We start from the raw sequence: 25,558 nt of genomic DNA on the forward strand, positions 1-25,558 counted from the left end.
CTCACTGATTCCTATCTCCTATTCTTCTCGTTGCATGATTCATTGCGAGACACACTGAAGCGTGGACTGGACTTCGACGGCTTGGAGCAAGTAAAGGAGAAAATAAAGAGAACATGCCTGCAACCTTCGCGGTGGTGAGATCCCCTAAAGTCCTAGTAAAGTCTTAGCTAGCCCTAGGTTTAGTGGTGTCTAGGCGTGTGGGTTCGATCACCCACACGGGGTGAGTGCGCCGGCATAGGTCGGCGCGACGACGTGCATGCTTGATAGATCGTCGATTTCCTACAGCTAGCCTTTAGGTTAGGACTTCCTGTGCGTAACCAAACGCCCTCCGTAGAGCCGAGTGTCTCCCATTTGTTGTGAGCCTTAGCACAAGTCTCGATGGGTCGGAGTCCCTCACTCCCCTTGCTTTGGGTTTCCCCAGCTTTACTTGGAGAAGCTAGGAAGTCGGACTTGGCAAAGCGAGAGAAGCTTCGTAGCTGGCTCGCTTTGCAAAGTCTGGAGGAGTTTGTGAAATGGTAAACGTGTTGTAGCTAGCACATTTCCCGACGCCTGGAGAGTTTTCCCTTCGGAGATCCGGAGAGAAAACTCCCCACATTCCCTCACCAAAACAAGAGGCGACGGTGTCGCATATCCAAGGGTATAAACCTTAGGTTTCCTAGGTGAGGTCGTTAGTACGAGCGTGACTCGCTATCATATGTGGTCATATGCACCTCTTTGTTTGCATGTGCAGATCTTGCATGTTACATATTGTATGTCATATATCGCACTTGCACCTGCACTCTACATCTTGCATTTGCACTTGCACTCTGCACCTTGCACATTGCATTTACACGTTGCACTTGCACTGACACCTGCACTGACACCACTTATGCCTCGGTCGGTTATCCCGAACCAATCACATCACTTGTGTTTCAGCTGGCTACCCCGGCCCGGTTGGCACAACACTTTTGTTTGACTGGATGTTCCATCCCGATCGACCTACCACTTGCTCCTTTGCATGTTATGTATGTGTATGTACATTTTTGTCTGCATAATTGATACCATCTACTTGTGTTGCATTCCTTCGGGTCACTGTCTTACCAGTATACTCTATTTTTGGGTCGCTGCCGTCACGGCATGCCCACCTTCGGGTCACTGCCTTACCAACGTACCCTCTTTTCGGGCCCCCGCCACTATGACATGCCTACCTTCTGGTCACTGCCTTACCCCTCTCTCGTGTTGCTCTCTTTTCGGGCCCCTGCCGCTACGACATGCCTATTTTTGGGTCACAACCTTACCGGAATACCTCCTTTTCGGGCCCCTGCCACTACGACATGCCCATTCCTACGAGTCACTGCCTTCATGACATACTCTTTATCACTACTTATATATTTTGATTTCCTGCATTAGCATTTGCATTTGCATATTTGCATGGATAGCGAGCCAGATTCGTTAGGAGAGTGACCCTGTGTTGGTCGCGATGTCTTAACGAGCATTGTTTGTTGGGTTGATCCCAGTGAACAATGCGAGTTAAGTCATCGGAACTGACATGAGTATGACTGTGCTAAGAATCCAATGAATCTAACTAGTGTCATTCCCTTTTGTGACACTCTTTAGATTTTTTTGGATCCTTAGGATGGGGCCAGTAAAGTGACCTCCTCAAAGTCATATCATACCAAAACTTACCCCGCACTTAGATACTAGGTTGATGCATTTTTCGTTAGATTGTGTGCTAGGCTAGGATTTAGGGTGCTAGGTAGTCTTTTTGATATCTGGCTATTGTTCTCTGCTGGATTGGTTGCCCTAGCCAGATATCTTTCTTTTGCATTATGCTTGTGATGTGACTACATGTTGCATATGTATGGTAGTGTGTTAGGGCGTTCTTCTGTAGGGAGCCATGTCTATTTTCATACACACACATGTACCGCTATTGGGGGAGCAAGTAATGATTTCTGACCCTTTTGGTTGCAGGTGCTATTAGCTCCCCCCACTTTTAAGGCATGACTCACGATACATTATGTCTATGTGAGTTTTCCCGCTAACATTTGTTTTCATGCAGGATTGAGTCTTTTCCTTTTCTCGATGTATTTTTTTTGGAGTCTAGGAGTCTTGTAGCAGAAATAAGATACGGGCACGGGTTCAGAGACGTTAGCACGGGAACCATGTGGAGGGCACCAGAAGCAGATGCTCGTGCCCCGTATCTTAATTTTGCATTTATATTGATGTATAGAATTAGGACCGGGCATGTATATGCGGAGTCCGACCGCCCTTTTTCTTTTCTGGGATATGTTGCCGACCCAGCGACACCGGCCTATTTATTATTTTGGTTTGACTTGCTTTGCTTTATTTTTGCATCATGTTGCATGTCTGTACTTGCATGTGTTTTTCTTGTTTTCTTTCTGTGTTTTATCTGGGATTTCGTGATACAACATAGGCTCATTAAGGACCCTAAAATTTTAATTTTCTACAAAATTCTAAATAAAATCTTCAAGATAATTAAAATTGTGGATTAAAATATTCAGGATTTAAAAATTGCAACATTTACTTTCTTGCATATATTAATAGACTCTCCACAATACTTAGGATCTTTCTAGATAATTGCATTCATGTTTGCATGTCTCGAGGAGGAGTCCCCGTACTTTTCCAACCTGACTGGCCCAACATACCTTCATATAAGTGGTTGTCTAGTGCGCCTAGGGTGTTAGAAGGCTCCCCGACCCAGGCGGGTTGTAAGTCCTTTTGTAAAATTTTAATTTTCTACAAAATTCTAAATAAAATCTTCAAGATAATTAAAATTGTGGATTAAAATATTCAGGATTTAAAAATTGCAACATTTACTTTCTTGCATATATTAATAGACTCTCCACAATACTTAGGATCTTTCTAGATAATTGCATTCATGTTTGCATGTCTCGAGGAGGAGTCCCCGTACTTTTCCAACCTGACTGGCCCAACATACCTTCATATAAGTGGTTGTCTAGTGCGCCTAGGGTGTTAGAAGGCTCCCCGACCCAGGCGGGTTGTAAGTCCTTTTGTTGGAGTATTTCCAGCTTTGTAGCTGAACCTCCACTTTCTCTTTCTTTTCTGAGGCATCATTGCTATTCCAGCAGGTATAAATCCCACCTCTTGGAGCTCCAACTTGTAGTCATAGGATAAAGTTTCATTACTTTGACCTTAGGGCTACTGATGTTCCCGTGGATGATGCAATTCACAGATTGCTGACCAGGGATTTCAGGACGTGTTGGGTCGACTACCTTCACGACCAGGTAGACTTAGGGTCCTAGTAGCTGTGTATGACGGGTCCCTGGTACCTCGACCCAATTACCTCTACCTTTTATGATTATTCTACCTTCCTTTTTATTGAGTCCCTTTGAACCCTATCGCTCCTTGACCTCGTTGACATCACCTTGACGACCCGGTGCCGATGAGCTGCCGCCCATTTTGGATACGACGATTTGTCCTCTACCCTTTGGCCCGAATGTGCTTTGACGTATTGGGATATCACCGTTAAGATGATTTAGGTTATTTCGTGGGCCCCATGTGCCGGTAAGCCGCTACCCATTCTGGGATGTGAGAGACTCATTCTTTGCCCGATTGTTTAGCGTGAGCTTTGAAACATTGGGACTGTTCCCACACGGAATAACCTTCCTTTGGTTGCCTATACCCTAGGTCTATGATAATATGAAGTGAAACTTCTTTTATCGAGAGTATTCTTGGCTATCCCCCAAGATGTAATTAACCAGTAGGAACACGTTCATCTGATAGTGCTCTTGATCCCAGAACAAGTACATACACCTGACTCTCTGGTTATGGGTAGTCTATGTGGATACTTCTTTCGCGGATATTGGTTTAAGTTGCCTCCGCCCGATCTTGTTTGGGCGGACATTCTTAACCTATCCTTGCGAGGTTTATCGCACGTAGACTCTCCACGTTTTACTTTTTTTCTTGTTTGTCTCTTTGTCACATGTCCCTTCTTATTCGATTCCTCTCATCTTCGAATCATTTATATGGTTCGTGAGGGAGATTTATTTGAATGTGGGAAGTATACGACGATCGACAAGTTGGCGGCTCCTTTTAAAAATAGAAAAAAGAGAAAAATGAATGGAAAACCAGTTATGACATTATATATTTTTAATGAGGAGGATGTATTTTAAATCTCAATCATTTATGAAAGCTGAGTTAGGGCAAGATTTTGTATCCTTCTAAAGTTATAAGAGGGATAGTGGTTCTGGGTGTAATATCCCATCGTGATGTCACATGTTTCTAATCGTGCATATTGCCCTTCGGGTTCACCATTATCGAAAAAAAAAGTTGAGGGTGGGCCTTCTAAAATAATAGTAGGGTGGGAGGGATACAATCTAACACCCAAATTCTTTTAATAAGATACATATCATTTAAATCTTTAACATTGCATTAAAAGTTATAACCATCATTATCCTTTTAAAGGTAAAATGAACTTTTTCTTGTGTAGGCTTATGACACTAATGTTTTAAAGTGTAAATATAACACATGCATTTAACATAAATGATGTAATAAATACTAAGAGTAGTTAAATATTATTTATATGGCATGATAACTACTTAAATATGTGAAAATAATATAAAATAAAAAAAAATATTATCAGTTCAAAACATTGATATTTTTAATAAAAAAAATAAAATAAATATTTGTGAAATCATTTAAATGAATATAATATAAATATTTTAGGAGTCTAAGGGTTAAGTGTTAGGGTTTAGAAACTCAAATGAATTTACTTAGTCCAATTGATCTATACTAATTTAAAATAAATGATTAAAAATTGATTAAGATATGCAAATTTTAATTTTTTTCATTGGTTTAGCCAATTGTTTTGTCCGCTTTGATTTGATTTTGGAGCCAAATGGTTTTGAATGTGGATTGAATTGGTTGAATGTCGGTTCATGGTTGAAGTGGTCGAGTTTGTTGATTTGACCAGGTTTTTAACTTGGGGGCAATAACATACAAACCACCCGAAGCTTGCTATTTACAAATTAACCATTCACCTTCATCCATTTTTAATTGGTAGGAAGTTACTTGATATAAAATATTAAAAACTATTTTTTTATAAATATTTTTAATATTGTAAAAATAAAAATTTTAATCTAATATATTTTGAGGACTTTTTATATTAAATATTTTGTAAACAAGCCAATGAGCCAAATAGGGATTGGCTTGAGCTTGGCTTGTTAGCTCATCAAACTTAACTCGAGTCATTTACCAAGCCGAGCTTGAGCAAGCTCATGAGTCATTGTTACACCCCTAATCCTCCTAAAGCATGAAAACAAGCATCCAATTTAAAAACACAACATATCATACTAAAATGAGGCAGATACTTTAATGAAGAGCTTCTTGATTGTACTTAATTTAATACTCTTATTGTGTAGGCTACTTAGAAGTTAAAATAATGAATTTTTTTTTTTGTGTGATACAAAAGACATGGGTATTGTAACTGCAAACAATAATTTGGGTATTATGTATGTAAATATATAGAAATTATGTCGCTTTCCGTGACTCTTTGGTTGACAGTTTATAAGACCTCTGAGGTCATGGGTTCAATCCTATATATGTGCGAATGAAAATTCTTAGGCACATGAGATTGTTCGAGAGACTCATATAATAGTCTCTGACCAATCTTTATATATATATATATATATATATAGAAATCGAGCAGTATGTATGCAAATACCCCTAATAACTTTAGGATGTGAAGAAAAATGGTTGAAATTCCAAAAACCCACCATCTCATAGTCAAACACATTAAGATGAATAATATAATATAACTATTATAGGTATGGAAAATGTATTCATAAACATGTGACCAATACATTTTTAGGAGCATTTACATGAAATCACACAATTCTAATGTATTCACATATCTAAAAAGTAAACTTTAATATTTATTTATATAATACTCAAATCTTTAATAATACATTAAAAATATCACAAATATTAATTCAGCATATTTACATTTAAACACCTAAACCTTTACATTTACATTCATAACACCCTTTAAATCTTTAACATCACATCAAAAATACCCTTTTACCAACTTTTTTAACAACTCAAATTCACCTTTTTTAGGCCTAGGTTTATAGCACCACCAATTGTGTTACAAATGTAAATATCAAATTTTAGCGGTTAAATATGTAAATTCACAAAGGTTTATATTCACTTTTTCATGCCTATTAGTTTTTGTAAACTAAAAATACATCTTTTGGAGCATTGATGTGATTACGACTAGAAAATATTACATCAGGAGTCCTGACTTAATTTCATGTGCGAATAGCAGTATTTAGGTGTTATTGGTAGTATTGCGGTGTTGTTGTACCTATCATCCGCATCTAAACATGATGCAGGTTATTCGGATGTAATATTTTTTAGATTACGATACGCTAAAAGTTTCATTTGTATAAATATCAAAATCAGCACTTCCAAGATGTAAATACATAAAAAAATTACAAAAAAACCACACAACTCACGAATTCAGTCAAACATCTGAAGCGCAATTCAAGAAAGGGCACATCGTCTCTACCTCTCAGCGACGCATCAACAGTCGATTGAATTGCAGCCCTGCGAGCTCGAAGGACTCTCCGTATTGCTGATGAAGGGATCGATCTTCACCCACAGAAGCGAGAAAACGGAAGCGAGGAGCACGGACCAGAGCACAACAATGGTGGGGGTTCGGTTCTGGCGTCCCATCAAACCCTTGAGGAAAGGATAGAGATGAAGGATGACCCAGAGGGAGAAGAAGACCTTACCGAACAGAGGCCCCCATGCTTCGTAGCCACTGTTCAGCGCGTCAGAGAAGCCGGCGACGACGCCGATGATGTTGAGGACGATGAGGCTGGTGGGGATGATCAGCAATGTGGTCCACTTGAACAGGTAGAGTTCGCCGAACTCGGAATCATCGGTGGCTTTTGCTGTTACGGTGAAGTTGGTGTCGACGCCGGCGAGGATCTTGAGAAAACCTTGAAAGACGGCGAAGAGATGGGCGGAGACGCCGCCAATGACCCAGAACTGCTCGTTGCGCCACCAGTCCTCCACGCTGACGCCGCTCCAGCGGAGCTCCAGGACGCTGGTGAGGATGATGGAGATGAAGAGGGCGAGGAACAGCATGCTAGCAACATTGGACAACTGTTTTCACCAGAAATCCTCATTAATTTTATCGAATTTGAGCTCGAGCTTGAGTCATTGAGTTTGAGCGGGCTCACGAGCTAACGAGTCGAGTCAGGCATGGCTTGAGCTTGGCTTGTTAGCTCGTCGATATGAAATATTTGTGTGATATAAATATAGAAAGTGAAGTTTAGTTGGTATGTATGTAAATACTCCATGTTAAAGGAAGATATATATATATACAAGCCACTCATTTCTTATGTATTTACATACCTAACACCTAAACCTCAAATTTTAGTTTTTTACATATATGTACAATACCCATGCATGAAAAAGATGTATTTTATTCTGTAAAACTTCCAATTGTGATAGTTTGATGTGATATGAAAGATCTGTGTGGTATAAATATCAAAAATGAAGTTTTAAGTGTTAGATATGCAAATACTATAGAATTGAGTGACATGTATGTAAATGCCCCCAATGCTAAAATAGATTATTTACATGGTAGTCCTCCATGGGGACAACCACTGAAAAATAAAGCTAACTTACAGTTGGTATGATGAATTTCCCAGTGAGAAGACAGATAGCTGGCAATGAGCAATAAGCCACAAGGGGGAGGGAAGTGAAAGGATAAACAATGGTGTTTATGTAAGCCAATCTCTGCAGCCATTTGAGGCGGCCGCCTCCGTATCCGTACCAGAGCGGGCAATGGCGGCTGAGGAAGATTTCGATGGAGCCGAGAGCCCACCGGAGAACTTGGTGAAGACGATCGGAAAGATTGATTGGCGCCGAGCCCTTGAAAGCCGGCCTTAATGGCATGCAGTAGATCGATCTCCAGCCGCGACAATGCATCTTGAATCCGGTAAGAATGTCTTCTGTAACAGATCCATATATCCAACCAATCTGAAAATAAAAAAAGAACTGAAAAAATTTAGAAAGATTAACATACATACCGACAATTCTTATGTATTTACAATATGTATTTCACTTTTATAAAGGTTAAAATAGTGATATTTTTGGTGTGCTATGAATGATTTCGGTGGTATAAATGTAAAAAAAATCAAAGTTTAGGTGTTAGATATATAAATACATAGTAATTTGGTGGTAATATACATGCATACGGCATAATCTTATGTAAATACTCATCTAATATCTAAACTGTTATATTTACATACATGCCACTTAAATCTTTAACATCACATCAAAACCATCACAATCAATGTCTTTTTAAAAGTGAAATACACTTTTTCATGCATACTGAGATGTTATAATTGTAAATATCAAACTTTTGGGTGTTATATATATAAATACATAAGAAATGTGTGGCATGTAAGCAAATTTCCCTAACCTTTATTTTTATTTTATATAACATCATAATCTCTAAATACATCAGGAATACCACTGACACCAGGTTTTTTAAAGAGTTAATTGTCAAAAAAGTCCCCTAACTTTTCTTTTTAATTACATTTAAATACATTTTTTCATGAATATGTTTGATTTTATAAAAAAAAAAATGTAAAAATTTAGATGTTAATTACATAAATATCCAAGAACTGAGTGGCATGCAAGTAAATCAACAAGAATTTAACATTTCAAATAAAATAAAAAAAAGAAATTTACACAAACCTCCTTCCCCCATTCAGTTTTCTCCTCATATCCACAGCTAATAACATGAATCGCTTCTTTGATCAGCGACGACGAATTTACGGAATCCGGCAGGCCGCCATTTTCCATCAGTGTAGATTCTATGAACACAGTAGACAGACCAAAGGACTTCTCAAAGCTCATATGGGATATCAACATTGATCTCTCATGTTCATCATAGTCTGCAAGCAGGAGAAAGGTTTCTCATTGTACCAAAATTAATTTAGGACGATTTACATATATACCACTCAATTTCCATGCATTTGCAAACATGCCACATTCTCATGCATGATAAGGCAATTTTTTTCAATTTTTAAAAGTTAAAAAGATTGTATTTTTGATGTGATACGAAAGATTTCGGCTGTTAAATGTAAACAGGAAAGTTCAGGGGTTAGATATGTAAATATATAGGAATTTGGATGGTTTGCATGTAAGTTCCCCCATTAATTTGTAGGAAGATTTATGTATTTAGATATCTAACACCTAAATTTCAATTTTTACATACATGCCACATGCTGTGCATGAAAAGGTGTATTTCACTATTTTTTTAAAATTAAAATAATGGTGTTTTTTATTTGATATAGAAGATCTGGGTGGTATAAATGTAAAAAATAAAGTTCATGTGTTAGATATGTAAAATAAGAATTGGGTGCTATTATCTGAATTCTGCATCAAGACATAGAATTCTTATGTACTTGCACATCTAATACTTAAATTTTTATTTTTTACTTATATATAACTCCCTATTGTCTAAATCACACAAAAACATTTGTATGCAAAGATACAATCCACTTTAGATAGGCCAATGTCAGTAAATTTTTGGTGTTTTGAAGACTAGAGTGCTATAAAAGTAAATACAAAATTTGTAAGAGATAATTACATAAACAGCACTAGAAACATTGCTATTTAGAAGATTAACACCCTAGTGATTTTTTGTTTTTAAACTACTCAACCGATGCATTTATGTGTGCGACAATCAAACCACTGTCAATTTGATAGTGGTTTTATCACTAGTTTTGATATTTGAGTGAGATATTTGAGTGAGAATTTGAGTGAGAATTTGAAAAAATGGATGAAAGAGGGAGCTAGATTTGTAAATAGCAATGTTTCTAAAGTGCTACGCATGTAATCACACCAAAGTTTAAGTGTTAGATATGTAAATATATAATAATTACGTGATTTGTATGTAAAGATGATACTCACTGTCTATTTCTTTGAGATTAAATATGGCAGCATTAAGATCTTCGCGCTGAGAATCTTTGTAAATTGCATTTTTATCCTTGGGAGCTTTCTTAGAAGCACAGCAGCAACAGCAGCAACAACACCAGGAGCAGAAAGAAGCTTTTGGAAGGGCAGGTAAAGATGGAGGCCCATAACCATAAAGTGCTTGTCTATTGAAAGCACAACCAGTCCCAACATAAACTGGTCCTTGGATCCCATCAAGTCCTTTCATGTTGATCTGGTAGAAATATGAGGCAGGACAAATTATCAGGAAGATTTACGTACATACCACATAACTCTTAACGTATTTACATATGTAACACCAATACTTCAATTTTTACATATGTCATATTACCGATGCATGAAACAGTGCATTTCAACTTTTTACAAGTTAAAATAATAATATTTTTGAAATGATATGAAAGATTTGAGCAGCCGTGTAAAAGAAAGGTTTGATTGTTATGATTACATCGAAGAAGACGATGTTCCGATTGGCATATCGGTCACTTCGATCGATTCCATCAAACCTCTGAGGGAATTGTATGTAGCATAACTGTGGACCAACTTGAGGATCCATCATAAAACACATGGCTTCGCGGACCGCTTTGCTGTTGTTGACATAGTGATCGCAGTCAAGGTTAAGAATGTATGGTGCGTTTGTCAGAACGGCGGAAACTCGGACCTGCAAAGTGTGATTATGGTGAAATGTTGTTATTTTTTAAGTTAGAAGAAGAAGAAAGGATGTGAGGTAGCAGAATCATACAAGTGCATTCATTGCACCAGCTTTCTTATGGTGTTGGTATCCAGGTCTCTTTTCTCTTGATACATAAACGAGGCGAGGAAGTTCATTTCCTTCAATATCATGCGCACCGCTATGACCGAGAAACACCTGTAAGAAAATTTTATTTAGTGTTATTTGATTTGCTGGAAAAAAATGTAGCTTAATTGCATTTGGAATATTTTGAAATTGTTTGGTTCTATATAAAATAAATGCAGGATTTCACATTTTCTTGTAAGGTTTGAAAAAAAATTAAATCAATGTAGAATACGTGGCCAATAGTGGGCAGCGGGCGGGTTGTTGATGGCGGGTGACAACAGAGGGCGAGTGGTTGGTGGTGGGTTACAGCAGCCGGCGATGGTAAGCGGTGAAGGGTGGCGGCAGCAGATGGCAGGGGCGTTGTGTTGATGACGGCAACGTGCAACACTTAACACAAAACGGTATGTTTGGAATTCTCTCGTAACCAACAAATTTCAAATACATTGAAAATGAACTAGAGAATGAATTTCAAATGCATTGTAATTTTACACTGCATTTAGAATTCACCCAATCAAACACCAAAATTTTTGAAATGCATGGCACTTCTTTTGCAGCAAACTGAATAGACCCGAAGGCTACCATATTGCTTTGGCCAAAGAAAAGTTAAGCTTTAAATAATTTTCTTTTGATTACAAGATCTGCACAAACCCAAGAAAAATATCCAGAGCTGTGAAGAATCCTCAGAATTAAGATGCCTATTCCAAACCACAAGGCACATGAACACAAACATACCACCCAATTCCTATTTATTTGCATATCTAGCACCTAAACTTCAATTTTTACATTTATACCACCAAACTCTTTCAAGTCATATCAAAAAGTGAAATACATCTATATATTAGATATGTAAATACAATCATTTAAAATACCATCATTTTAAGTTTTCAAAAAGTGAAATACATCTTCTCACACATAGGCAATGTGGCATGTATGTAAAAATTGACTTTTATATGTTAGATATGTAAATAAAAAAAGGATTGAGTGGTATCTATGTAAATCTTCCATAAAATAATAATTGATCAGACCTGAATCATGCCGGGATGATCACGAGTGTTGTTCCCCGGCCAAGGAGTTCCATCTTGCATCACCCACCCATCCTCAGGTGTTTTTTGAGCCTTAGCAACCAGAGCATTTATCCTCACTTTGTATTCTTCATAATCTCTCTGCAGTAAATCCCATGTTCGACACTCATTCACCACATCACTTGTAATGATTTTCCAATTCCTATGCTGCTATGCATTTATATATGTAACACCTAAACTTTATTATTTACATTTATTTCACCCAAATCTTTTATATCACATCTACACCTTCACAAGCATAGGTTAGCTGGCGTGCATTATGTTTAAAGTAAAGTTTAGATGTTATATATGTAAATACATAGGAATTGAGTGGTATGCATGTAAATCTTCCATGATTTTAAACTGTAGATCATGAAAGCGTGAAAAGTGAATGGAGCATTTACTTGTGCACCACTCAATTCCTATGTATTTACATATATAACATCTAAACTTTACTTTAAACATACAGCCACCAAACATGCGCATGAAAAGGTGTATGTAACTTTTGAAACTTTAAGATACTGCTATTTTTGATGTGATATGAAAACTTCTGGTGGCATAAATGTAAAAGGTGAAACTTTAGCTCTTAGATATGTAAATACATAAGAATTGGGGGGTACCTATGTCAAAATCACTAATTAAAAAAAAAACAAACAATTTTGATTTATGGAAGGAAAATGCTTACTTTCATTGCCCTGCGTTCCTTGACAAAAGATGGCTGCACTTTATCTTTCAAATAGTCAAATTTCTGAGAAAAATAGAACTCAGGGGCACGAGGTTCGATCAAGTACTTCTTACAAAAAGGAACCCACTTTCTCGCGAACTCAGCAGTTTCTGCCATGGCCTCGAAGGTGAGCATGGCGGCACCATCATCAGAAACATAACAAGACACTTTTTCGACGGGATAATCGACAGCTAGAATTGAGAGAACGGTATTTGCAGTAATTAGAGGAGGCTCTTTTAATGGATCCACAGTACTAACAAAGAAGTCGACGGCGGCAAGCTCGCAAGGTTCGCCCTCCATTTCATATCTAATGAAAACAGAGAAATCCAGTCAGACCAATCTTCATGTACATATGTACATGCATATCACACTTCTTATGCATTTAAGCACCTAAACTTTCATATTTACACACATGGTCAAGTCAAAAATAGTATTATTACCACTTTTTAAAAGACAAATACACATTTTCATGCATAGGTGTAAACCACTAAAGTATTATGTAAATATAATATTTTAGGTGTGAGATATGTAAATTCAAAAGAATGTTGTGCTATGTATAAATATTTCCCTTTATATTAAAGGTTTGGGGCATTTACAAACATACCACCCAATTTTTGTCTTTACATACCTAACACCTAAGCTTCTCTTTTTACCTTTATATTACAAAAAATTTTCATATCACATCAAAATTGCCATTTTCTTAACTTTTACCAAGTGAAATACATCTTTTCATACAATACGAAAGGTACTATTTTATGTTTAGAGACAAAAAATTAAAACATGTACAAACACATTAAGGGGCATTTGATATCTTTTTTGTTTTAGTTATTTATTTACTTTTTTGTTTTATTTATTTATTTACCGGAAATAATGTATGGTATACATGTTGAGTTGTTTTTAAAAAATAATTAAAATAACTTTTAGAAATTTTGAATATGTTAAAATAAAAAAACTAATTTATTTTCTAAAATAAAAAATACCCCAAAAAAACTGTAATCAAATAGTCAAAAAGATGTTTTGTTTTAAATTAAAACATTAAAAAATAAAATAATAATAAAAAAGGGAAATAAAAGAAAGACGTGAGTGATCCCAAATGGTAATCTAGATTAATACCTTGCAGCAAGAGTGTCGATGTATGTCTCCCTTCCAATGGGAGACCACTTAGGGAACTGATCCAAAACCCATGAGAAAGCGAACCAGACCTCGCAAATGACCGAAGTCAACCATAGACCATAAGCACTATCAACAGGATTTGTGATTCTATATTGAAAGAAGAGCCCAAGAATTATTAATCTCATTATAATCACAGCCCTATAAAGCGTGAGCTTATTACGAGATATCGGAATTATAGCCGAAAATGGTTGCCCGGCTTCTTCGAACCTGCAAATACTCAGCAACAAGACATTTTGGAAATTTTAATGATTTGCATTAAGTAAATCAATTAAGGAGAATTAGAATATCAACATTAAGAAATTGCATCTATTCGAGGCTCATATTTGCATTTCAGTAAGCTATCTTGCATGACACAATCACCATATAATTGAGCTAGATATATTAATGGGGGCATTTACATACAACCTGCCCAATTCAATATGTATTTACATATCTAACAGCCAAATTTTACTTTTTTACATTTATACCACCCAGAACTTTCACATCACATAAAAAATACCATTATTTTAACTTTTATAAAGTGGAATACACCTTTTCATGCATAGTTGAGCTGGCATATATGTAAAAATTGATTAGGTGTTAGACATGTAAATACATAGGAATTAAATGGTATGTATGTAAATCTTCCTATATTAATTTAGTAGAAGTTCACATAACATCCAAAAAAAGAAGAGAAGCAACCATGCCTTTGTGCAATTTTTTTATTGTTTGACTGGTTGGAATCAGCCAATGAAAACACTTCACTGTATTATAAGAAACTGAGAGTTTGCGCCATTAATTATGATATGAAGCACACAGGATGATTGTAATGAGAAGCAACATGCTATGTAGGCTCACTAGAAACAACAGGATAAGCGTTTTTCGCACCAAAAATAAGGACACCATTAATTTTTTTTTTTGGCGGGCATTTGCATGAATGCCAGCCAATTCCTATGTATTTACATATCTAACACCTAACTTTTAATTTACATTTATACCACCAAAATACTTCCTATCCATGAAAAAAACCACCAATTTAACTTTTACAAGGTAAAATACACCTTTTTATGCATAGGACCATAGGGAATGTGGCATATATGTATAAATTGAATTTTCGGTGTTAGAAATGTAAATACATAAGAATTGAGTGTTATGCATGTAAAACTCTCTTTTTTTATCCCGAGCCTACACAAATTAAAACAGAATTTTTAATTGTTCCACACGTTTCATTGTGTATGAGAATGTAAAAAATGAAATATTGATTCTCATATGCTTTATGTTGCTTGATTTACATATTATGTTTGAATTGATAATCTTTTAATAAATAAGCCTAACTTAATCATAAAGGCATACGCAGCATTAACTGTTCAAGAAAAATAAAAACTAAAAGCTCAAAATTTTAGTAACTAACATAGCTATTAAGTTGGATTTGTGACCTAGGTTTCATTTGAAGCTTCTTTAAAAACCACGTGTGCCGAACGGAGAAGGCCAACAGCAAAAAGTTGTTATTCTTGCAAAACAACATCAAGAAACTTTATGGAGACATTGCTTCACTAAACGAAAGTTTTTTCACGCGCCGACGTTCACTGCAATAGAATGGAGCTTCGCTCCTATCTCAAACGAAGCCAATATGTATGTAATTTTTCAAAACAATTTACATAGATGGGCTATTTCATATGTTTTAGCCAATTGCAAATTTTGTTACATATCAAGATAAAATTTTAGCTTAATTCATCATATTACTTGAAAATAAACTCTTAACAACTAATAATTCCCTTTGAGTGCAGGGTTATAATTTGCTTTGCAAAAATACCTAAAAAAAATACTACAATTTTAATTTATCTAGAGAACTATGTTGCATTCAAAATCAGGCATAAATAAAAATTAAAAAAAAAAAAAAACAACGAGCATTCAAGTTCTTAGGGCGAGATGTAAGAGACCATTCCAATGTTATCAACAGCATTAGAAGCCAAAAAAGCAATGCGACTTCTCATGAGCAACATGGCTTCTCAACACTTGAGGTGCCATGCATCACTGCAAACACTCTCCAAAAGAGAGAAACTTAAAAAAAAAATAACTATATCACTTGTTTATATTTTATTTTGGTGCAAAGTGCAAAAATAGTCCCAAGACTATCCTATTACATTGGGTCGTTTTAGTCCCAACGTTTATAAAAATATTAAATTAATCCTTAAACTACTTTGATGGGGGATAAAATAACCCTCATTGGGGACTATTTCAACCCATATTAAAAGAAATTGCAGATTAAATTGACACTTTTATAAACTCTGAGATTGAAATGACCATTTGCAAAAAGCCAAAGGATTATTTTGACACTTTTCTCTTTATTTTGTTACAACAGAAACTATGAATTAATACAAGATGAGTATTACCGCATTAAGTTATAGAGAAAAAATGAATCAGAATGCTCTATTGTATTTTCGATTAAAAATGTTGATAAATAGATTAGTATAACAATATATAATATTACAAAACAAGTATAGTCTACAGACAATCTAACATTCGTTGATATATATTCCAACTTCATCATGATTCTAACTCTTATCTATCACTAGATTTGAAACCCTTCATCTCCTCATTTCTCTACTTGAACTCATCATCTTCATTGACAAGGTATACTACTTACGCACTCAAAGCACATTTGCTTAAATTAATCAAAATTTTTTTTTAGAAGTGTGTTTATGTTACTCCAACCCATCATAACCTTTTCAAGTTATCCCATGTTAAAGTAAGTACCGCGAAACACATACTCATCTTCAATGTTAAAAGTATTAGCATCCATTTTGTAATTCAAAGCAAGGTAATAAACACCTGACATGCACCTTAACGTAAGATGCTCACCTCAATAATGGCAACCTCTCAGGAGTTATGTAAGGATATATAAGACCACCTCACCCAATCACTTAGGTGAGGGCAGGCTCACCCTTCATAGCATCGGGTCATTATGTATTGGTTCACTTTTTTTAAAATCTTTTGCAAACAAAGAGGCATTTTGAATTTTTCACTTGCCTCCTTGGCCTCACTTCTATTTTCGTAAGGACACTCAATATTAATGTTGTAAATGATTAAATAAACATGATACACACAAAATGCAAAACAAAAGGAGAATCACATACCACACAAAAGGAGATATGCTTTTGCCTTGCCCAAGCTCCTACGTACGGAGTCACGCTTATCTTTCACAATACTAAATCATTCTATATTTCTTTATATTCTTAAAATCATTTACTCATGAATTGCAATTTGAAAATTCACTTTACTTATATTCATCAAGAATAATAAGTCATGAAGGATTATGTATTATGTGGGCCCACACATGATGTAAAACAAAAAAAGAATCCTTTACCAAATAAAAAGAACCCCTAAAGTAGGACATAATCTTTTACGCACTTCATCTTCCATAATGTCACAGAAACTTGCAACATCCTCATCATTTTAAGAAAATGAGCAAGAAAATGGATGAGAAAATGAATGAAGGGATTAGAAGACCCCTCTTTTGTCATTTTCATCCAATTACCATCACAATCAATAAAAAGGGATGCGGTAAAATCAATCAGAGACAAGAAATAAGGAAATTATTATGTTGATACATCTAGCCATAAATTCTTTCCTGATTAGTCCCATCTCACTAAAGAAATACCTTTTTTGCATCATTATCAACACATTCATCTTTTACTAGTGATGATAACCTTTTTTATGCCACCTTCAAATCTACCTATCCATAAAAAAAACATTGAAGATAAATTATACTTCATGGTTTCACTTTGAAGTCAAATAATATAAAAAAACGTGAGAAGAAATGGAGGTGAACCTTTATATGTGTTGGATCTTTCTACATGTCCATTGAAGTAAACATAAATGATTACAAAAATAGGGGTGGGTTGGTGGTATAATTGGAAATGGTGATGCTAATGTGAAGAAAAATGAGTAATCAAATAGGTTTACTTCATTGTAGTCCCTAAGACTTGTCATATTACTTTAATCAATTCATAATAAACAAACAACATTGACCTATATGAGCTTACTAGATGTTGAGAACCTATGTGGATAATATCTTACAAAAATAAATCAATGGGAAACAACTGCCAAAATTAGAGACTTTAATACAAATTTTTCCAAAATATACCACATTATTATATGAACACCATCACCTTTCCAAGGTAAGAGCATTTCATATCATAAGCTTTAATTTGCCATATAGCAATTATTATGGTGTCAAATAGTATTAAAACTAAAAGAAAAATCACAACCCAATATTACAGTAAGAAAATTATTATTAAGGCTGCCATAGAGGGTAGTTTGTTAATATACTTAATATGAAAAATAACCATTTGTCTTAGGGTTACTTGACAAAAATGTGCAAATAATAGGAGTTTATAGCGCACTTTTCATTCAATATATATTGATACATACTCTTTGGTTTCCATCTGCTGTTCCGATGGGACTTGAGTCTTCTTCAATTCCTTCTTGTTCTCTTTCTTTGAATTTTTTTTCTCTTTCCAACTCTGTACTCGGTTCCTCCATATGGGGTTTCCATACGCATCATTTAACTCTTCAAAATACAATATAAAGAGATGTCATTACTATAACTTGCCAAACTCATAGTTAAATTTTTTTCAGATGACAAGAAACCAAAAAAAAGTGGCATTTACATACCACCCAATTTCTATAAATTTATATATCCAACACTTTTTCTACGTTTATACCACCCAAATCTTCAAACATATCAATATTTTGACTTCTAAAAAGAAAAATACACCTTTCCATGCATAGGTAAGGGTGGCATACATGTAAAAATTGAGGTTTAGGTGTTAGATATGTGAATACATAGGAATTGAGTTGTATCTTCACAAAGTAAATAAAAACAATGCTCACCACTCTCTGTCGCTGACAGATTACTGAAGTTTCTAGCATGAACTGCACCAACCTGAAAATTCAAGTGGCTCTGAAAATCCATCATTCTCACAAAAAGATGATGCAACAGCATCAATATACCACCCTTTCAGCTTATCAAAACCATACCTGGTCATCTTGGAGATGAGATGACAAGGTTACATGTTCCCCTGATTCCAGGTCTTTCATGGATTCTTTCCCTGGACAGATTGTGTGCCATAATTAGAACATATTAGAACAAGTTTGTTTTACTATCCAAGATTTACAAGAAGTCATCATTCCAGTTGAATAGAAAGGTGAGTTTAAGGGACTACTTAGCTACAAATAGGATTCAAATCAGATTTGAGAAATCATGTAAATCCAGATTTTGTAAATTCTGGAAGATGAGATTTGGGATTTAAGGTGTTGCTAGGCAACAGATGAGATTCAGTAAATCCGGTAAACCCGGATTTACTAAATCCTAAATGGGTTAAATTCAGAAAACTGTCTGCCAACAGATTTACTAAATCCTGTTAATCCAGTGAAAATGTTTGACAATTTCTGTCAGGATTTACAAATCAGTGAAGCTATCACCGAGCTGCGTCTTAAATCTAAAGCATGCGAAGTTAAATCCACCGATTCCTAAGATTTACTAAATCCAGCATCCATGGCCGAAATCCGTGAAATCCGGATTTACAGCATCTTAGGATAAGATTTCACCATAAATCCGTTGCCAGACAGCCCTTAAATGAAGAAGAATATGCACAATGAGGTTAAGTGATGTAAACCTTTAAAATCCTACAACCCTAGGGATCCATATCTGCAATTAATTACTGTGAGCAAAACGGGATTTAGATTTGTGGCTCAGAAAAAACTGTTTCGGGAGATTTAGCTTAGCATGCGAATCTAGAAAGAGAAGAAGTAGCAGGCCTCCCAGCTGAATATAAATGAAAACTTACCTCTCGAAAATTAAACATTCTCAACAATCTACAACTAATAAACCATAATAAGACAGAGAAGCAGACCTCCAACATGACCATAAAGCTCGCCACATCTCAAGCAGCTTTCCCGACCTTCTCTGATTTCTTCTTCAACGCAGGATCGGCATAGCGGGTAATTGCAGCTAGGGCATGCAACGAAGGCCTCCCCGCTCGACGAAGAGATGAATCCGACGATATCGCCGCAGGTGCTGCAGAGAGGAACGCCAGATTCCACCATGCTTCCTCTTCCTTCCCTCAAAGCGCATCAGAAAAATGAAAGCAACAGATGACTGCATCTCGGAACGAGGCGAGCGATTTGTAGGTGGAGGAAAGAGAACTGAGCAGAGCGGTTGAGACATTTGCATCAGGAGGAAGGGAGTTGGAGCATTGGTATCAGAAGGTAGAAGGAAAGATTTGAAGCAAAGGCCGCTTTCAGTTCTCTGGTCGTTGGTGGAGGGGGAGGGTTGGGGAAGACGAACACTTTTTGCAGAAAGGTACATGGAAAATTTGAAATGGCAAAATTGCATCATCTACCCCAAAAAATTTACCCTACAACTTATGTCATAGGAGCACATAATTTCTTGAATTAAAAATACTTTAAAAAATGGAAATTTACAGAAATACCACATCATTCTAGTATTTACATATCTAACCTATGCATTATTGAATTGTGTCCCTCTTATGAGAAAATTTATATTCCTAATTCCAACATTTTAAAGAAAGAACACTTAAAATATATGTGACGAGCTTTTTAGGTTTTTCGACAAATCAGTTATATGGTTATTCAGAAAAGTGTCAATTTCTTACATCGTAGATGCACTTTTCGTGATACATTATCTTAACTGCTGGCATTGAGATGAACCCAACGAAGATGGAGGCTGTTGTGGCATGCCGCAGACCCAATCATTTACTAAGGTATGCACGTTTCATGATCTAACTTCTTTATACAAGAGATGTATTAGAAAATTCAACTTGATCGTGACACCATTGACAAAGCTTCTCATGAGGCTCAAACTTGCTTTAATGCTTTAAGGATTAGTGACTCAAGCCCATGTTCTCTTACTTTCAGATTTTCATACTTTCATATTTCAATGAAGTGTTCAATATAGAGTTGATGCCTCTAGTGCGGGCATTGGAGCTATGCTAGGTCAGGGAGAACACCTTATTGCTTTCTTCAAAAAAACAAAATGAAAAATTTCAAGAGAGAATATTCTACATATGACGAGAAATTTCGTGCTATTATGAGAGTCGTCAATCATAAGAGTCATAATTTATTGACAAATGGAATTATTCTTCACACTGACCTCGAGGCTCGACGATTCTTGAGTAGCCGTAATAAGCTAATGGTCATAAACACCTCTCAGATGAAATTCCCTTATTCATTTCACATTGTGCTTAAACATAAATGTGCAATTTCTTAGCCACTTTTAAAGGACTTTATGAGATAAGTTACAAAACTTTAATTCAGTTCAACAGCTCACTCTCATGCAGATGGGCAAACAAATTATTCATCGTAGTTTGGGAATTCTTAGATGCTTTGTAGGAAAGAACATCAAGAAGTGAGACTTAGTTCTTTCTCAGCTGGAATTTGTCTATAATTGTTTTACTAGTCAGTCTATATGTCGCAGTTCCTTTAAGAGTGGGTACGAGCCGAGCCCACTAACACCTTTAGAGTTAGTCCCACTGTCAATAGCTACTAAGCTTAACACTGATGTCAAGATTTAATTCAAGGACATTCAACCCCTACATGGGTAGGTTTAGAAGAAAATTATTAAGGAAAACACAAAGTATGAAAAACAGACTAATAAATCTAGAAAAGTGACATGACATGGATCAGGGGAGGAATTTCCAGTATGTTCATTAGGATGGCTCAAGCTGTTAGAGATAATGATGAAGCCTCTTTGCTCAGGGAGAGTGACACAACAAATGATTTCCCATGATACCGCAGTTTCGTCGTATTGACTACCATGACCACGAGATTCAAATTGTTGAAGAAGATTTTGTTTATATTTTATTTTTTACTTTATTTCATTTTAAATTTACTTCATTTGCTTCTTCCTTCTATTTATTTATTTCTCTAGTTTCTAATTAGGCTATTTTCTATTGAAGATCTTTATATACGTTATACCTTAGTTTTTGGATTCTTAGTTGGATTATCTGTATTATCGGATATATATCTTTTTTCGAAAGTGGTGCGTTTATATCTTGCCCAAGAATAGGTGGTGGATCACCCTCATCGTCCACCTAATTGATTCGCCGTTCGCCCCCTATTTCAGTCAGACAGCCATTGACACCACTGCCACCTACTATTGACAACCATGAACCACTTTTTACGCTTTCGGTCGTCGTCCCATTGCCTTTCATGCTAATTTTCAATCGCCATCCATCCCTCCACTCATGCAATCAATCCTACAACTCCCCCTAACAACTTTTACCTTCTATCACATCTTCTAAGAGCCCTATAATTCTTTACCTTATATTTTCTTACATCTCTAACAATTCATGATATTTCCACATATTATCCTTTCAAGAAAAGAAAATTTAAAGCCTAAATAAGGAAGGAGAAGTGAGCTTTCAAAGCGTTGAAATGTATTTCTGGAGGAAGCAGCAACTCTTCTTCTTCAGCAAAGATTTTGAGAATTTTCATTACAAATTCGCTAGAAATATATGAATCTGTAATTTTTTTTATTGCAAGTTGATGCTTCTCATTTTGCAGATTTAACTGTTTTTCAGCACATGTGCTTCCAAAGAGTGATCAGTAAAATTGCTTTTTATGTTCAAATGTAAGAAAATAAAGTAGAAAAATTGCATGCATATCTACTAACTTCCTATGAATATGACATAAATTTTAAGTTTTACATATCTACCGTAGTTTCTATGAATGAAAGGGTGTATTTAACTTTTAAAAAGTTTTAAAGAAAATGATATTATTGATGTGATATGAAAGATTTTGGTAGACATGAAACTTCATAAAACATTGGCGTACAATAACAGATGTGTGCTGGAAAATTCGCGGCGGTAGAGCAATGGATTATCGTCTTAGTGTTGCACGAGAATTCAACACACACTCAGATGAAAGAAAGCAACCGGTAATGACACCATAAGTTCTCAAGTAGAAAAACCTGTAAAGCGAAAAAAACCACTTGGTCTGACCCAATTGTAAAAATCCACTATAGGTTGATGAAGTGTTACTAGGTTTTCCAATTTACAATGTCGACTGATGGCTTCCTGTCGGTGGTGGTCGACGGTGATTGATGAAAGTCAGCAGCAGGGGAAGATGGTCGGTGATGGTTGACGATGACAGTAGTGCCCAACGGCGATCGGTAGTGCTCGATGATGATCGATGGGTGTTGATGACGGTTGGCAGTGGTCGACGGCTGTTCGCGGGTGGCGACGACAGTTGGTGGTGGTTGACGATGGTCAGCGGTAATCAACGACGATCGACGATGATAGAGATAGTGTTTAACTTCTGTTCCTTCTCAATGCTTCAAGTTATCTCTCAAGCTTCAAGCCTCTCCCCCCTTCGTGAGAGGGGTGGAGCTCTATTTATAGTGTTCTAAAGACAAGTAATGTAGAAATATGAACATCTTTGATCGGACGGTCCAGAGAGCTTCCTTTGATCAAATGACGTTTGGTTGACATCTGGGTATCTTAACTATGTCAAAATTGAGCAATCTAGGTGCCTTAATTATGTCAGAATTGAGCAATCTTAGGCTCATTGGATTCGTCATGTTGAGACGCTCGATTCGACTAGGAATTTGTCAGATTCAACATTTGTTTGACTTTCCAAATGTGTTCAAAAGATTTCCAAACTTGGTTTGATGGCTTGATCAAAGCTCGATTTAACTCAGATTGGTCTAATTTTGATATCATTGGGTCTATCTCATCGAACTGGTTAGTTTGATTATAAGTTTGATGAATCGCTGCTCTGGGTGACTCATAATTGAAATTTGAATGTTTCTTGCTCAAAAGATTGCCTTGAGATTTAGGTTATGCCTCGAGATTCATGTTAGATGATGAAAAATTGTTGGTTGCGTATCAATAAGAGGTTTGATTAGGGTTCAATTCACAAAAAAATGTGAGCCTCTAAATCAAGTCTATATAAATATATTTGCAACAGTAACCTTCAATGCTACATTAAAAATATAATTAAGATTAAGAATTGTTCTAATTTGACGTCAACAATGCTTTCGACATCGAAACCAATGTTGGAACCATGAGTGTTTTGAAGAGTGTTTGATGGCGAGGTCTTACTTGCCCTTGCTTTGAAGAGTGTTTTATCCTATCTCTTTCACTTTTTAAGTGAGACCAGAATGGCTGTTTCATACTCCGATTGGGGGGAACACTCCCAGAATCTTTTGTTGACAATACTTCGTATCGACTAGACCATTTTGCTAGTCTTGGTCAATCCATGTTTAGTCGGGATACACATCTCTCGGGCTATTTGAGAGTGTCTCATCCGATTTTAGTTGGTTTTCCTTTTTGGATAAGATCTTGATGAGAGCATTTCGTTGCCAAGACCACTTTGTTTGTCTAGTGTATGATTCAGTCAGACTACCATGAACATTTAACCGCCTGACCAGGATGTGGTGACTCACCTATCAAGAACCTTAGAATATTACTAATAATAACAAAACTCTCCCTTATTTGAGAAACCTTTTCTTGATGTTTTCATATAGTGATTTATTTTCTTATATAATTTTGGAATTGTTTATGTATTTACACATCTAACCCATAAGCTTCAATTCGCACATATATGCCGCCTTAGCTATGCATGAAAAACATATATTTCATTTTGTCAATGTCAAAATAGTGGAATTTTTTGTTTGGGTGGTATAAATGTAAAAAGTAAAATTTGTGTTAGAAAAGTTATTGCATAGGAATTGGGTGGCATGCATGCAAATGCCTCTAATTTTTTATGTATTTACAAATCAAACATCGTATGTTTATATGACATTAAAAGTTAAGCATGAAAAAATGTATATTTCACTTTATGTGAGTTAATATTAGCAATGTGTCTCTGTCCTTAAAAGATGAAGGTGTTATAAAACTAAATGCAAAAGTTTAGTGGTTAGATATGTAAATAGATAAAGTTATAAAATTTATATAAATATATTCTTTTCTTGATTCACAATCTAATTTCATACTTCTGCAAAAACAAGGGAGGGAATTTGGCCGTTATAACCGCGTTATACTTCCTGTAACCTCCATGTAACCTACTGTAACTTACAAATATATAAGAACAGAAGCGCAAAATTTACTAGAAGGTACAGGTAGGTTACAGGAGGTATAACGCGATTATAACCTCATAATATTCTCCCTAGAACCTATTTGTAGGTTACAGACGTACGCAACTCTGCGTAAGTCTTATGTACGCAAATTTTTTCCTGAAAAAAAGAGGGTCATGTTATTTTGACCAAATTTTTCCATCAAGATAAAATTTTAAGCCCATATTCTGCCTTTCATTTGCATATATAACCTCCAATTTTTATGTATTTGCATATCTAACAACTAAGTTTTTTTTTTCACATTTATACCATTCATATCTTTCATATATACAAATATAAAATTATATATATATTGCTTTTATGAAAAAAAATTTTAAAAAAATTATTTTGGCATAAATGCAAATATGAATGTTTACCTGACACGCGATTGCAGGTCAATATTATCAATTTCTTACTTGTTTTGGGGGTTTTTAGTCAATTTCTTTCAAAGCAGGAGTAAGAGTAGTACAAATAATCGCTTTCAATTTAGTCCAAACAAAGGAAAAGATGAAAAAAATACACTAATTGCCCCGTTTTGTCAAATTTCCAACTGTCCGTTAGTGGCAAACACTAATATATAAATTTGTTATTTAAACAAATGATATGGATATAATTTTGTAAATAGATATATTTCAAATGTTATCTATGTAATTTCTTAAAAAATAGCCCCTATGTTGGTTGGTATAAGA

At 35.6% G+C, this 25,558-nt stretch overlaps 2 protein-coding genes and 1 long non-coding RNA gene across 6 annotated transcripts in view; 2 read left to right on the forward strand and 1 right to left on the reverse strand.

The window, feature by feature from the left end:
* LOC110022007 (histone-lysine N-methyltransferase, H3 lysine-9 specific SUVH6-like) overlaps positions 1-7,756 on the forward strand; it is a 31,631-nt gene extending 23,875 nt beyond the window's left edge. Inside the window, exon 3 of one of the 2 annotated variants that reach the window (XM_020720781.1) lies at positions 7,683-7,756. The gene's annotated coding sequence lies outside the window, so the exon portion shown is untranslated. Of the gene's footprint in view, positions 1-1,950; positions 2,218-7,682 lie in introns of those variants that run through there. The other variant, XM_020720788.1, reaches the window with a different exon arrangement.
* On the reverse strand, positions 6,157-20,035 carry LOC110022035 (cellulose synthase A catalytic subunit 4 [UDP-forming]). Its single transcript, XM_020720816.1, has 13 exons — positions 19,648-20,035; positions 18,773-18,843; positions 18,626-18,677; positions 18,164-18,302; positions 13,691-13,957; positions 12,539-12,884; positions 11,818-11,955; positions 10,739-10,864; positions 10,445-10,657; positions 9,958-10,213; positions 8,737-8,936; positions 7,660-8,013; positions 6,157-7,131 (listed from the first exon to the last, which is right to left on the reverse strand). Exons 1-13 carry the CDS (start codon positions 19,838-19,840, stop codon positions 6,544-6,546), a joined length of 2,943 nt encoding a protein of 980 aa, XP_020576475.1. The 5' UTR covers positions 19,841-20,035; the 3' UTR covers positions 6,157-6,543.
* On the forward strand, positions 10,787-12,684 carry LOC110022043. 3 transcript variants are annotated; one of them, XR_002293726.1, is made up of 3 exons: positions 10,787-10,866; positions 11,020-11,193; positions 12,622-12,684. It is a non-coding gene; the product is annotated as an uncharacterized LOC110022043 (long non-coding RNA). The 3 variants fall into 3 exon arrangements; XR_002293725.1 differs by having other exon boundaries at positions 10,810-10,866; positions 10,972-11,193; XR_002293727.1 differs by lacking the exon at positions 12,622-12,684 and adding an exon at positions 11,347-11,399 and having other exon boundaries at positions 10,810-10,866; positions 10,972-11,193.
* Positions 20,036-25,558: the final 5,523 nt, after the last annotated feature.

Source organism: Phalaenopsis equestris, unplaced genomic scaffold (genome assembly GCF_001263595.1).
Source record: "Phalaenopsis equestris unplaced genomic scaffold, ASM126359v1 Scaffold000002, whole genome shotgun sequence".
Lineage (NCBI taxonomy): Eukaryota > Viridiplantae > Streptophyta > Magnoliopsida > Asparagales > Orchidaceae > Phalaenopsis > Phalaenopsis equestris.

Excerpts from the sequence above, each read along its gene's own strand:
- LOC110022035 (XM_020720816.1), bottom strand. The coding sequence starts at position 19,840 with ATGGTGGAATCTGGCGTTCCTCTCTGCAGCACCTGCGGCGATATCGTC. Across the intron at positions 13,958-18,163 it reads CAGCAGATGGAAACCAAAGA|GTTCGAAGAAGCCGGGCAAC; the intron begins GTATGTATCAAT and ends GAGTATTTGCAG. Across the intron at positions 12,885-13,690 it reads ATCGACACTCTTGCTGCAAG|ATATGAAATGGAGGGCGAAC; the intron begins GTATTAATCTAG and ends TGTTTTCATTAG.